Source organism: Plenodomus lingam (assembly GCF_022343315.1).
Source record: "Plenodomus lingam strain CAN1 chromosome Unknown contig_17, whole genome shotgun sequence".
Lineage (NCBI taxonomy): Eukaryota > Fungi > Ascomycota > Dothideomycetes > Pleosporales > Leptosphaeriaceae > Plenodomus > Plenodomus lingam.
The window spans coordinates 736,380-750,060 of record NW_027093934.1 but is presented as its reverse complement, the minus strand read 5'-3'; the positions used below and the strand labels follow the sequence as shown (position 1 = coordinate 750,060).

At 51.9% G+C, this 13,681-nt stretch overlaps 9 protein-coding genes across 9 annotated transcripts; 5 read left to right on the top strand and 4 right to left on the bottom strand.

Annotated features, from left to right (window-relative positions):
- Positions 1-115: 115 nt before the first annotated feature.
- IAQ61_003268 (uncharacterized protein) lies at positions 116-586 on the top strand (the record flags this gene model as incomplete). Its single annotated transcript, XM_003844869.2, has 1 exon — positions 116-586. One exon carries the CDS (start codon positions 116-118, stop codon positions 584-586), a length of 471 nt encoding a protein of 156 aa, XP_003844917.2.
- A 1,475-nt stretch (positions 587-2,061) lies between these two features.
- On the top strand, positions 2,062-2,496 carry IAQ61_003267 (uncharacterized protein; the record flags this gene model as incomplete). Its single annotated transcript, XM_066095915.1, has 1 exon — positions 2,062-2,496. The coding sequence occupies one exon, from the start codon at positions 2,062-2,064 to the stop codon at positions 2,494-2,496; it is 435 nt and encodes a 144-aa protein (XP_065954160.1).
- An 811-nt stretch (positions 2,497-3,307) lies between these two features.
- On the bottom strand, positions 3,308-3,562 carry IAQ61_003266 (uncharacterized protein; the record flags this gene model as incomplete). Its single annotated transcript, XM_066095914.1, has 1 exon — positions 3,308-3,562. One exon carries the CDS (start codon positions 3,560-3,562, stop codon positions 3,308-3,310), a length of 255 nt encoding a protein of 84 aa, XP_065954159.1.
- On the top strand, positions 3,561-4,964 carry IAQ61_003265 (uncharacterized protein; the record flags this gene model as incomplete). The annotated part of the gene is made up of 2 exons (XM_003844868.2): positions 3,561-3,638; positions 3,687-4,964. The coding sequence occupies 2 exons, from the start codon at positions 3,561-3,563 to the stop codon at positions 4,962-4,964; spliced, it is 1,356 nt and encodes a 451-aa protein (XP_003844916.2).
- A 76-nt stretch (positions 4,965-5,040) lies between these two features.
- IAQ61_003264 (uncharacterized protein) lies at positions 5,041-6,144 on the bottom strand (the record flags this gene model as incomplete). The annotated part of the gene is made up of 2 exons (XM_003844867.1): positions 5,041-5,457; positions 5,521-6,144. The coding sequence occupies 2 exons, from the start codon at positions 6,142-6,144 to the stop codon at positions 5,041-5,043; spliced, it is 1,041 nt and encodes a 346-aa protein (XP_003844915.1).
- A 1,408-nt stretch (positions 6,145-7,552) lies between these two features.
- On the top strand, positions 7,553-9,214 carry IAQ61_003263 (uncharacterized protein; the record flags this gene model as incomplete). The annotated part of the gene is made up of 1 exon (XM_003844865.2): positions 7,553-9,214. The coding sequence occupies one exon, from the start codon at positions 7,553-7,555 to the stop codon at positions 9,212-9,214; it is 1,662 nt and encodes a 553-aa protein (XP_003844913.2).
- A 188-nt stretch (positions 9,215-9,402) lies between these two features.
- IAQ61_003262 (uncharacterized protein) lies at positions 9,403-9,642 on the top strand (the record flags this gene model as incomplete). Its single annotated transcript, XM_066095913.1, has 1 exon — positions 9,403-9,642. One exon carries the CDS (start codon positions 9,403-9,405, stop codon positions 9,640-9,642), a length of 240 nt encoding a protein of 79 aa, XP_065954158.1.
- Positions 9,643-9,836: 194 nt separating this feature from the next.
- Positions 9,837-11,738, bottom strand: IAQ61_003261 (uncharacterized protein; the record flags this gene model as incomplete). Its single annotated transcript, XM_066095912.1, has 6 exons — positions 9,837-9,973; positions 10,033-10,153; positions 10,215-10,610; positions 10,664-10,907; positions 10,964-11,347; positions 11,395-11,738. 6 exons carry the CDS (start codon positions 11,736-11,738, stop codon positions 9,837-9,839), a joined length of 1,626 nt encoding a protein of 541 aa, XP_065954157.1.
- A 947-nt stretch (positions 11,739-12,685) lies between these two features.
- IAQ61_003260 (uncharacterized protein) lies at positions 12,686-13,588 on the bottom strand (the record flags this gene model as incomplete). Its single annotated transcript, XM_003844863.1, has 1 exon — positions 12,686-13,588. The coding sequence occupies one exon, from the start codon at positions 13,586-13,588 to the stop codon at positions 12,686-12,688; it is 903 nt and encodes a 300-aa protein (XP_003844911.1).
- Between the last annotated feature and the right edge of the window lie 93 nt (positions 13,589-13,681).

The following is a 13,681-nucleotide window of genomic DNA, read 5'->3' as shown; positions in this document are numbered from 1 at the left end:
TTGACAGTGATGCAACACCTTCATTCCATCACATTGAACAGTTCTTTTGCAGTTGATCAAGGAGCTCACTGACCTCAATAAGAATGGTCCTATCTAGTCATATCGTGTTGCCGCGATGTATTATGTTGCGCAAAATCCCGAGGAAGCACTTCGTGTTCCCAACGAGGTGGAGTCTCAACTTGCAGACAACCGGTGTTTTCTGCTCAAGAAGGCTGAGATAAATGCAGAATTGGAGGATTATCCTGCCGCTCTTGGTTACTTGCGTAAGATCAACGCACTACATCTGGCATTGCTTGGCACAGGCCAGGACTTGAAAGAGATATATTGGGACAGAGTCCTCTTGGCTGAGGCAGACTGTCATCGCAAGATCAAAGATTATGACTCGGCGGTGAAGTGCTACCTAGATATCCTTGGCCAAGAAATCGACTTGGAATCAGATACTGGTGAGATACCTACACGTCAATGCTTTGACATCTCTTTTTGCGATCTGGAGCGAGGTCGCAGATCATGCCGCTACGCTGTTGTCCCTGCGAGAGCTGAAAGGCAGTACAAAAGCAAGACAGGGGTTGTCTTATTGGCTAGGTAGCATTATTGGAAGTAGTGACAATCTTCACGGATATGTTATCAAGGCTGCTACACAACTAGGAGCGGTTGAAGAGATTTCTCAACCGTATAGCGCGGTAATTGAGCCCAAGATCTCTGACTAAGGCACTAGTGACAATCTTCCGCAAGCTCCTATCGATAATATCAAGAACCTGCGGTGTTTCCAAGTCGCGCTTAGGTTTCACGGCTCTTAGGTTCATTGCGACCATGTAGAGGCTCTGAAAGTCTGGGAGGAACTGATCTCGAACCCGGACGACACTTGGGATGGTTACTGGGTGGTGTACAGAACCTCTCGATTACTAGCACGAGCCTTCACTACGGTACAAAACCGGTTTACAGTAGCCATATTTATCTAAAGTAGACTAAGAAGTGGTTTAGGTAGAAGAAGTAAACCTAAATAGGGTTTACTATACTATATATTCTACTTTTACTTCTACTTCTATTAATCTACTAGTTTCCTACTATCTAAGTATTTTACCCCTCCTTTCTTTAATCTTCTTCACCACCTCTACTACCTCTACCACCTCTATCACTACCTCTATCACCACCTCTACCACCACCTCTACCACCACCTCTATCACCACCTCTACCACCACCTCTACCACCACCTCTACCACCACCTCTACCACCACCTCTATCACCACCACCACCTCCACCACCTCTACTACCTCCACCACCTCCACTACCTCTACCACTACCTCTACCACTACCTCTACCACCACCTCCACCACCTCCACCACCTCTACTACCTCCACCACCTCTACTACCTCTACCACCACCTCTACCACTACCTCTACCACCACCTCCACCACCTCTACTACCTCCACCACCTCTACTACCTCTATCACCACCTCTATTATCACCACCTCCTTGTAACAACCCCATCGTGAAGACACCTTGTGGTGTTCTAGTTAATTAGGTGCATCCCTAGCTAGGTTTAGTGTCTTGGCGCCCAAGCTGCGTAAAACCTGCGCTTCGCGCGGGGCTTGGGAAAGACAAGTATTATTCTCGTGTCAATACTATACCAATAGCCATCTCTACACTATTCTATCTAGTGTGAAGCAAATACTATTGCCTACAACTAGAACCTTACACTCCTATTAGTAAAAATATCATGACTCATTATTATGTCATATGTGCGTATAGCGTGAAGCTAATCTTTTCTACCCCTTTTAGTCTTAGTTAGGTATTATAGCGTATAATAAAACTACTTTTTATACTTAATTTAAACCCCTACTATAAAAGTAAACTACTACTTTAATAAAAGTAAACTACCACTTTAAACCTATTTATAGGTATACACAAGGTTAGTTTACACCTATATAGTAAACCCCTAGCGTACCATTCTACAGTAAACAATTTTTTACCGTAGTGCTTGTTGGATAAGGGAGCTGGCGAACCGTCCAGTGGACCACGCCCAACATCAACGTCAAGCTATGTAACGAAATTGAAGGCTTTATGCAACTCGAACTAGCAGAATATTCGCGGAACTCGTCAAAGTGTACACCATCCTCACATTTTCCTGATCAGACTATATCTATTAATATAAGTGGCAACCAAACACTTGCCGATGAGGATGCAAGGAGCCTTCCACGTGGAGTACCGGTGTTTGACAAGTGGCCCACGGATAGCAATGATGAGTCCTTACGCAGACGCTTCGGGGTCCTTGCACAGGTCCTGACGGTCTATGGCTTACAGGACGACGCTGTTGCCGCTTGGCAAGCATTAAAACCTTCTGTATCCACGAATACAGAACTGGAGGACAAAACCGATGCTACCGGTACAGCACCGCTCGTCGCAAACGACGAAGTAGATCCTAAACCCTTCGGCAACAGATGCAAGTTTAGCAACGCTGCAGGCGCAGCTGGAGCGACAGCCCATATCGCCACCTGATTTGAGACCAGAAGCATACATAGTCCAGTACATGTGCAACTCATGCGGTCAGGGTTGGACACATGCTAACCGAATGCTGGGCGTGCCGGAATTGTGTCTGCGTGCAGTCATCCACACCTTGTCACGAAAAATTGCTCGCCGATGACATAGATCCTCTTGTATGCAACAAGGAGCACGAATTCATCTACCTCCCTACATTTGACTAAGAAAAATGGTCGTCCGTGCCAGATGACATGATCCTAGTAGCTGGGCAGCTGGTGGCACGAAAACAGTGGCTGAAAAACATTCGTGAGAGGTTCGGCGTGCGACAGGAGCAAATTGATGCTCACAAGCTTGAAACCGCGAGGAAACCGAAAGCAATGTTCTGCATTGCTAGGTTTGTTCTGAAGTGTCAGAGGAAGCAAATGGATAGGATAAAGCTGACAAGGAGGGCGCGCACGTTTCCGGTACTCCAAACTTCACAGCAATCAGCATTGTAGCTGTCATGTATCATACGTGGGCTCTCAAATCAGCTCGCTTAGCGCATAATGCAGTGGATGTAACATTTGCGATTGATTGATACCACATTAGATACCATAGCGCGTGGGGGGTTTCGTGAAGAGGCCATGGGAGCATCAAGTAGAGATTGAGATTAGACGCATTCTTAGGATTAACATCTAACTTCTACGTGGTCCAAAGCCTCATACTATACAGGTACCAGTCGTAGCTCGAGGATCAGGTGTTTCTCGATGTCTTCGGAGTGAGCGATGCTAGAGCTTTCTCCTACCCAGCCAGGACGCAAATGTCTTCTGCAATTGCCTTAGCTTGGGCCTCAAAATTGCATGACGGGCTTAGCGCTATGATTATTGATTTCTCCAACTGATACAACGTAATCTTTCACCACGGCCGTGCCGTTCGCCACCGCCTCAAGCTGCTCCGTCGTACATGTAAGTACCGGATCCCAGGTATAGCACTGGTCCACCTCACTGTCTGGCATAACGTTCTTGAATCCAAAACTGCTGCTCGGGCCCTTTGAGCTGTATCCTTCTCTGCCTGCCAAACCTGTTGCAACATCTTTATCGAACATGACACGATCGAATAATCTACTAAACCTTGGTTTTCATGAGAGATACCAGCGCAGGTTTCCGACCGTGATGAGTGAAGTATGCAGAAACATGTTAGATAATAAGGTTCACCCTTACATAATGCAGTGCAGATTACGGTGGCGGAAGGAAATATCACTCGAAACGTGGGACAGCTCTCTTCACAGCACCGGCCAGCATCACTGCTCTCTGTTGGTGAAGTATGACTGTCTGACGTCCAGTCCACATTCGGCCAAATCACTTACAAAATACCGACGGCCTTGGCATGACATGTCCCCCACCCCAAATCAGATTCACATGACAGTTTCAATGTTGAATATTAGCCCGTCATACTACGACAAAACTCAATCACACCAAATTCCCCGCTGCAGTTACACAACAAACATGGCCAACGAGGCCCCCACACCCAACCCCTCGCCCGAAACCCTCGAAGCTCTTCAAACGCGTCACAAGAAGGAACAACGCGACCTGCTATCACGCATAACCCAAAAGAAGAAACAAGCGACCAAAAAGACGCGAAAAGGCGTAAACGACGAATGCGAACGACTTGAACGCGAGCTCAAGGAGCGGCAAAACGCTGAATTGGCAGCTTTGCATGGACCTCCATCGGACACTGTGCAAGCAGAAGATGAGGAGGAGCAGGAGCAGAGGTCGTTGCAAACGTCCATGCAACATACACAGGAGCAATTGGCAGAACTCAACCGCGGCACACAGACCCCGCAGATCAAAACTGCCAGCACTAATGGCGACGCGCAAGAAGCCAGGAAGAAGAAGCCCAACCGCGCAAAAGCCCGACTTGCCCGCCGCGCCGCCGACACAGCGGCCATGATCGCGGCTGCTGAAGCCGAGGCTGCCAACGCGCCTAATCCCCGTGAAGTCGAGCGCGAGCGCATGGCGCAGCAGTTGGAGAAGCGGGGGCTGGTGGTACAGGAGATCCGGGCGGATGGGCACTGTTTGTACGCTGCGGTTGCGGATCAATTGTCTAGCAGGGAGCTCGGCCTGACACCGACTATCTCAGTCACGATAGCAGGGAGTGAAGGGAAACAAGTCAATGGGGGTCTGGAGGCGTATAAGAAGGTCAGATATGCGGCTGCGGATTTCATACAACAGCATCCAGAGTCCTTTGATGGATTCACAGAGGATCCGTTACCGGAACATGTGCGCAAGATACGAGAGACGGGGGAGTGGGGCGGCCACTTGGAGTTGTTGGCTTTGGCGCGCTCGTATGGCGTGAGGATATGTGTGTTGCATAGTGATGGGCAGGTGAATGAATTCGAGCCTGAAGAAAAAGATGATCAAGGGCAGGGCAAGGTCGAGGAGATCTGGCTGGGGTATTACAAGCACAGCCATGGATTGGGAGAGCACTACAATTCATTGCGCAGCTGAGTGAAAGCGGCACACCGGTCGTCTGTGCATACGAACACTCTAGACTCGCCCTATCACTTTCCAAGGGCGCGACCATCTAATGCCACCGTTGGCGCTCCGCTACATCGCTCTTCGGCCTCCAGATACTAACGCAGTCTCTGACCACGCCGTCTACCTTGGCAACTTCATGTGTCCTTCTCGGGGTGTAATGTGCAATCTTAACCAAAGCATCATCTGCCTCCGGCCTGTCCGTCGCAACAACCTCCCCATTCTCATTATACGTAATATCCTCACCCGGCCGCTTCAACAGCTCAACATAGGTTATAGGAGGCAGTGCCCACGGCGGGCCACCCTGGGCCAAAGGTTTGCTTGTAGGAAATTCGATACAGATGAGCATACCATCGTTGGGTCTCGTCTCAGAGTTCGGGTCGGCTTTGGTGTCGTGTCGACGCAGCAGACTGGATTGGTGTTTGGCCCACTTTGGCTTCAGTTCAAAGGGAAGCACACACAGGAACTACTCCATGTCAGTCATTGAAGTCCTGCTCAGTTGTAGGCAATCGCGCATAGCTCAACTCACCGTATAATCCATAATCACATCGAAGCCACCACCATCCTCTTCCCAGCCATCGACCTCCTTGGTCCACTCTTCATCAAAGAAGTCACCACAAAGCACAGTCATCTTTCCCCACCCACCGCCCTTGATTTTTCCCTCTTGTTGCGCAATCCTGTACTCTCCCTCCAGAGGCCCCTCCCCTGGATTCTCCAACCACTTCCTCGCCGCATCCGCCGCATGGCGACTTACCTCCAGCCCATAGGCATCGTATCCATGCGCCGCAAAGAGTGCAACATCGTAGCCCCTCCCACATGCCGGCACCAAAGCACGGCGCCGCTTTCCATCCTCCCTGATCGGCGGTGGCAATGCCGAATATCCCAGCGACGTCGAGTTTGGCGACGGGGCACTCGGCGTCGGGTTTGGATCGGGTGAGGCACACGGACGGTCGCGGTGGAGCAGGAGATCAATGATGGCCGGGTTGCAGGAGGCGCGATCAAAGGGGAGGCAATCGGCTTTTTCCCAGACGGAATTCCAGCGGTCCAGGTGTTCGTCTGGGTTCGCGCCATTGAAGATTTCGCGCATGCGCTCCGAAGCTTGTTCCATGTCTTCTGCCTTTATGGGGGCTTTGGGGGATTTTGCTGGATCCATACTGAAGAAGACGTGGTTTGGACTAGATGATTGCAGGCTTGGCGTTGAATTCGATTCAGATTGTTGTCCTTTATTGTTGTTCTACCAGCGAAGAAGAGAGGATTCTCAAAACTCAAACACGAGAGGAGGTAGCCCTAGGCCTTGTACTATACCTAACCCTCCCATCGGAGTCGGTTCTAACTTCCGACCCGGACGAATCGATCGGGCCTCAGCAAAAATGGCTCAATCTGCTCTTTGGGCAGCTTAGTCTCTGTTCTGCCCCAGCCATCTTTTTTTTTCCGAAGTACTGGGTGGTTCCATGGGTAACAGAAGGAGCGAAATGGTAACGCCGAAGGAGGTGAAAGCTTAATCTAGAACTCTCTGCTGACCTCGGCGAGGCAAGTATGATGGCGCTTGTATGTAGTAGCGTACTATACTGTGTAGGTTATGATTAGGATGTGGTTAAACCTGCTCAGTTTGGGCTAGATGGCTACCTGCTTGATAGACTGACGGCCCCGTCAGCCCACCACCACCACCACCACCTTGGAGCATCCCATGATTGCCTGCCTCGGTCAATCGCCAAGACCCCGGGCAACATAGCGGTAGCGGTAGCGGTAGCGGTAGCGGTAGCGGTAGCGGTAGCGGCGTAGGTAGGGGAGGAATGCATGTTCCCCCCATAGAGTGCATACGGCGGTTTTCATTAGAGTAGAGTAGAGTAAGTATCGTGGTAGAGATACTCTACTCTACTCCTAGCAGGAACAGTGACGTATGATCGTGGCTCCACATCACATGACGTCTGGTTTAACTTACCCCGGCCGGAAATAAGCTGGTCCGAGGTCTGGTTGGGCACAAGCCACACAACGCACCAGCCACACGCGCCCCCGCCTCAGCCACCGGTTAGTAGTAGGCCGAGCATCGTCTACTTGCACCCGACGTCCCGCGGCCATGGTAGCTTGCCATGTCTCGGATTCCGCCATGGACTGGCACGGAAAGTGGAAAGCAAGGCATATTTTTTTTCTCTTCATCTCCATCTTGCACAGTGGTGCTCGATTCTTGTCATGGAGGATCAAGTGGACGAGCTGGTTGCGTTGTCCAAGTACCTAGGGTACTACAACAGCAAGTAGGTTGGTTGTCGGATCAGCGATGTTTTTTGTCATGATGACTTGGCCCGAGGTTGCCCATTGCTCCCAAGCATCTAGTTGGTCGCGTGCGAGGGGATCCTGCATTAACGGAAAAGCAAAACGAGGTCCGGTTCCGGGAATGTTGGTGTGTCGTCCATCAGCCTCGGAAGGATGTTGAATCAAGCTTTTTCTCTTGACTTGTACCGTTGCAACACACACCTTTGTCCCCATTGTGGTTGTAGTTGCCCAGACCGTAGGTGGCTAGTTTTATACCCATCTTCTATGCCTGGCTTCATTTCGGACGCAGTATGTCTGGTAGTGTAGAGCAGACTTTGGGCGAACGGCCCGGTCCGAAGAAAGAGGATGGTGATGCAGGCACGTCAGATGGAGTTCAGGTATCGGACCGAGAGAGTGAGACCGATGTCGACGCACACGCACACGCACACGCTCAACAGCAAGAGATATTGGTAGTGGATGAGAAGATTGGCGAGGAAAAGGACCGCGCAGAAGACGGGGTCCAGCAACTGCGGGATTCGAGAGATTCAACAATCTCAACATCGTCGTCTCGTGCATCAACAGCGTCGGAGCATTCCACCTCCACCACCACCACCACCGACCACCACGACCACATCACAGCCACCAGCCAATCACCCCCCAAACCACAACCAGTATCTCTCTCAAGAACATCCACTGTTCCCCCAGACCCCATCCCCATCCCCCGCCCCCACCGCCGCGGCCTCCTCTCCCACCTCACCCTCATCCCCGAAATCAGCCAGCCAACACACTATCCCCGCCCCACAAAATGGCTCATAACCTCCCTCGTCGCTCTCTGTGCCATGGCCGCCCCTCTCGGCTCCGCCATCGTCATGCCCGTCCTACAAGACATTGCTGTGGCCCTGCACGCCTCGCATACAATCACCAACATGTCCGTGGCCGTGTACATGCTCAGCATGGCCATCTTCCCCCTCTGGTGGAGTAGTTTCTCCGAGCGCCTCGGCCGTAGAACAATCTATATTGTCTCTTTTGCCCTGTTCATCTTGTTCGCCGTGCTCGCCGCCCTGTCGTCTAATATCGCCATGTTGATCGTCACGCGCACGTTGAGCGGGGGCGCAGCGGCCAGCGTGCAGGCCGTGGGCGCAGGCACGATTGCGGATCTCTGGGAGCCCAAGGAGAGGGGCCGGGCCATGGGGATCTTCTATCTCGGTCCGTTGTGCGGGCCATTGTTTGCGCCAATCTTGGGGGGTGCGCTGGGCGCGGGGTTGGGGTGGAGAAGCACGCAGTGGTTCTTGGTTGTGTATGGCGGTGTTACGTTGGGGCTCATCGTGTTTGCGCTGCCTGAGACGTTGCAAAGGGGGGAGAGGGATGGGGTTGAGAACTTGCAACAGGGCATCGCAATTACGGCCAGCAGGAGCAGCAGTACACCCTACGACCCAGAAAACCCTCCAGCAACAGCAACAGCACCAGCACCGCCTAAAGCCCCCCACAACTCAACCCCCAAACCCCATACCACCCTTACAACCCACCTCCGCCAAACCCTCCTCGACCCCCTACAAATCCTCCTCTGGCTCCGCCACCCTCCCATCCTCCTAACTGTCTACTATGCCAGCATAACTTTCGGCTCCCTCTACATTCTCAACATCTCCATCCAAGCCAGCTTCTCACACGCCCCCTACAATTTCTCCACCCTCATCCTCGGTCTCCTTTACATTCCCAACAGCGCGGGCTACCTGCTTGCCAGCTTCTTCGGCGGCAGATGGCTGGACTGGATAATGGCACGCGAGGCGCGTAAGGCGGGCCGATATGATGAGAGAGGTAGGTTGGTGTTGAGGCCGATGGATCGGATGAGGGAGAATGCGTGGGGGGCGGCGGCGGTGTGGCCGGTTGCGTTGATGGTGTATGGGTGGACGGTTTGGGCGGGTGTGATTTGGATTGTTCCCATGGTGGCTAATTGTACGTTCTTTTTTTCTTGATTCCACTTGTTGTGTTCTCATCGTTTTGCTCACTTTAATCTCTTCATTTCCTTTCCCTCAATCACATCACCTGATGCCCTTCATTCAACCTTTCTAATCCACCTCTCAAACAACCAAATCTAACTTACCCTGTCACCACAGTCTTCTTTGGTGTCGCCTCCATGTTAATATTCGCCCTCGTCTCCACCATGCTCACAGAATTCCTCCCCCGCCGTGCCGCCTCCGGCATCGCCCTCAACAACTTCGTCCGCAACATCTTCTCCTTCACCGGCGCCATGGTTGCCGAGCCCGTCATGAGCGCCATAGGAAACGGTTGGCTGATGACGATTCTGGGGGTGTGGAGTTTGGTGACCGGGTTTGCAGCGTTGGCGGCGATGCGGAGGTGGGGGGAGAGATGGAGAGTGGAGTTGGAGGGGGCGTTGGGATAAGGAGTTTGGTGTGATGGGTGGGGGTTGGCGATGGGGTGGTGTTTTTGATTGTTGATTTGAGCACGGTTGGCGGTTGGGTTACGCTTGGGCAGATGGGTCTGTCTGCGATGTTGCATACATAGTGTGGTGTTTTATGTGATCATTCATTCAAATTGTCATTCCTCGTCGGGGCAACATTGAAAGAGCTCTCGCGCTCATATGACGACGGGGTATTTGCTCTTTGCCCGAATCGCGCGGCCGTACTTGAAGAAGATGAAGGGTATGGGTATCATGGCCAGCGCGAGGAACCCGAGAAGCGAAGTTGCCCAGCCAATACCCAGGGCTTCGTACACTACACACAGTCAATACACACACATATTCCACAGCCATAAAGACCACTCTCAAACTCACTCTGCACTGTGAACAGCGGAAAGATACCACCAAGTGTATACCGCGCTATCCCATTCGCTGCCATGGCCGACGCGCCGTACTGAAACCCATACACATCCGTGAGGTATAACGCTGAAGACGCCTAAAACACGCACATATATATGAGCGTTTAAACCATGGCACAATATCCATTCAAGACTTACAAACAAACACACATTTCCCCAGGCAAACGGCACAGCACCCAACAAGGTAATCGCCCAATGCACATCCCGATCCGCACACCATCCGAACCAGAACAAGCCAACCACAACCCCCGTGCCCCCTATCATGGCGCTGTAGAGTCTATGCTCGGGCTCAACGATTTGCTTGCCAGCCGTGATGGCGTGCTTGTATTTGCGCTGGTAGACTGTGCGGTCGATGAGGATGCTGGTGAGACCGCCGAGCAGGACACCGATACCGATGACGATGAAAGTTAAGCCTGCTTGGGATTCTGTGAAGGAGTAAGGGGGACGTAGGAAAATTAGGGGAAAGGCGGGGAAGAGAAGGAAGAGAACGCCAAAGGTGAAGGCGTTGTAAAGGGAGAAGAAGATGACGACAGGCTGGGGGTGGAGTTAGCATTTGTCAATTGTAGAGAGATTAGCTGTGCATGTACTTCTGTGAAGAGTAGATGCAGAGGTTGGGTTAGTCGGGTGGCCATGTCATGTAGTATTAAGGGACGTGGGGGCTTGACTGGAAGAGAGATTCCGGCTTTCTTTGCCCGTCGTGCAAGGATCACGGGTTTGAATGTTTCTTGCATGGGCAGGCCGGCGAGGGTAATAGCGAGCGTGATGAAGATCATACTCCACTGAGTCCACTGCCAGGATTTGTATTGGGCGATGAAGCCACCAACAACCGGGCTGCAAGCATGAGTGACCGACAATCATAGTTAAGGGGATGAACTTAATCCACTCACCCTAACGCAGGCCCAGCAAAAGGCGCCATGAGAAACAAGCTCGTCGTAACCGCCCTCTGATGCGGAGGAAACAAATCCGCATTCGTCCCCGCACCCACAGCCAGCCCCGGACTTCCCGACGCACCGGCAAGCAGGCGACAGACACACAGACTTGCAAAGTTCTTGGAGAATCCGGCGCCAAGCGTGAAGAGCATGAAAATGGGCGAATGGACCATGTAGATGATTTTCCGCCCGTAGCGTTCACTCAGGGGCGCGGTCAAGATTGGCCCCAGGGCGAGACCAATGGTGTAGACGGTCAAGCCTAAGAGCGCTAGCGTTCGGGAGACGTTGAAGTCGCGCATTATGTCTGGCAGTGCGGGTGTGTAGACAGAGGTTCCAAATGTTCTGTCCTCTTCTTAGTAAGTGGGGTTTCAGGCGATGGCTGGACTTACACGGCGAAACCGAATAAAGCGGGGATGATGATGTGATAGGATCGTTTCCATGTAGACCAATTGTGAGGGTTGTCCATGTCATTAGTTCCAGTCCAGTTTGTCGCTATGGGTGGCTGTTTCGTGGTCGTCGTGTCGAGTGTTTGTGGTTTGACACTGTGAGTATCTTGTGGAAGAAGTGATGGTTGCAATTGTGAATGTCCATGAGAAGATTCCGTGGAAGATTTCTCGCAAAGACGCTGATGATTCTCACTAGCTCCCATCGAAGCGTCGACTGGTTGTTTTGAAAGGTGAGACATTGCGTTCGATGCAGGATGGTCAATGCTAGAAAGTGGTCTAATTGACATTCAACTACCACTGACGTCTCACGATGTGACAATATATAGATCTTTAGCATAAGTAATGAGAACCTCGGCTGCCAGTTACGCCACCGAAGATTGATTGAGATGGTGGCATGGCTTGCATGTTAGAAGAAGTCTACGATGAAGCATTGCACGCAGTCGTCTGGCCACGCAGTGTACTATGTCAGTAGGCTGGAAGGTTGGTTGATGCTAGTATGTGATTGGCTGTTGACGCTTACCTTGGGTCGATTTGATGTTTACTGATCACATCAACCGAGGCCGGAAATAGCAACTACGTATGGGGCAGAGGTTAGCAGGTAGCTCCACGACTCCATTTTCTGGCGACTGAGCGTGGTTTGGGGTAGGTTGGTGTGTTTGCTCCAATCCTTCCCGAGGAGAGCTCTACAGTATGCGTACTGAACAGCATCCGTGCCTGTTATCCTCACCAATGTCATCCCGTGAAAGAGAGCAGAACATCTGTGTAAGAAGTACTGTGCCCTGGAATTAGCTGTGAACAGTTGCAGGCCTGGACATGGCCCAAAGTTGCCTAACGCTTCGAGCGCGGTAGAGAGGATCAATGACGTCATCAGAGCCTGGGATGCTCATGATACAGAGTTAGTAGACTTCAAAGCTCGTAACTGATAAATGCGCGCTTGAAATCAGCCATCAATAATAGCCCTATGTGCGGCAAGAAATGACGAAGCTGTGTCCCAGCACCCAGGTCAGATTCACGGTTTTCCCTTTCAGGCTCAGGCCTTTCACTTGTGAGATGCAGTTTACTCTCGTGGAGATATGAGTCATGTAATAGAATTGAGGTGAAGAGTTGTTGACAAGGTAAAGCGAGATAGCTTCACTAATATAGGAAGGTGGACATCAGAGAGCGCTCGCTGGGGGCTGCTATATTGAGCCCCAAAAGACGTGCTGAAAAGAGACAAGCAAGCATACACTTCCACTCAGCCAAATATCAAAGCCCTAACCTCGATACTCTCCCTCCCCACAGCGCCCTCTGGCGTGCGAGGATCCTCAAAGGCAGAGTGTGGAACACGGCCCGTCTTTCTGTACGCCTCATCGCTATCATAGCACTTCAACAGCAAGCGGTCCTCATTCGTCATGCCAGACCAGTAATACCATTTTTGCTCGGGGTTGTATCTCACAGCCGCCGTCTGACCCGTTCGGTTCGGGTAGCGATGCTCGATGGGCACCAAGTCCTCGTCCTGGACGGTCTGGCTATCGGCCACGGCCAACGGGAGGCCCATGACCGGGCCGTTGAGTGGGCGCCACACGTTGATGATGCGGTAGCGACCCTGGAGGAGTTTTTCTGCATCCTCAGGCGCGTGCAACTTCACGCGTTGTTCGGCGGAGAACTTTGTCTGGTCAACGTGGACGCGGCGGACGGGGTTGCGGTTTCCCGTGGGTCGGCGGATGGTGTAGTCGAAGAGGATGACTTTTTGTGCGCCTTTGATGTTCTCGAGCAAGAACTGTTCTACCTCGGGATAGTAGACTTTGCGTATGCGCTCGTCGTCTGCAAAGTCATGCTCTTCGCTCTTGATGTTTTGGTATGTGTCGAAGCCGTTGTCGTCGAGGTTGAATTTGTGCTCTCGACCTCTGATGTCCTCGACTGGCACTTTAACCCAATTATCGACCCAGTTGCGTTGGGGGACGCCGGGAAGAGGCTCGACGTAGTTGTAGGGCGCTGAGCCGTCTTCTGGTGCCTTGTAGAAGGAGAGGTCGGCGGTAACGGGGCCTCGTGGGATAGGTAGACCCTGGAAGTTGACATCTTGTGATGTCTGAGGGGCGGAAGACTCGGGACTGGACAGCTGGTGTGCCGGTGTGGGATGGTTTGCGGTGGTTGTCATTTCGTCCTCTCGTATGTGTTTGGCCCTTCTAAAGAGTAGGTATACAGGTACGGTATGTATCGGATGAGGGGAATGGATTGTTAGCTAGTCTGG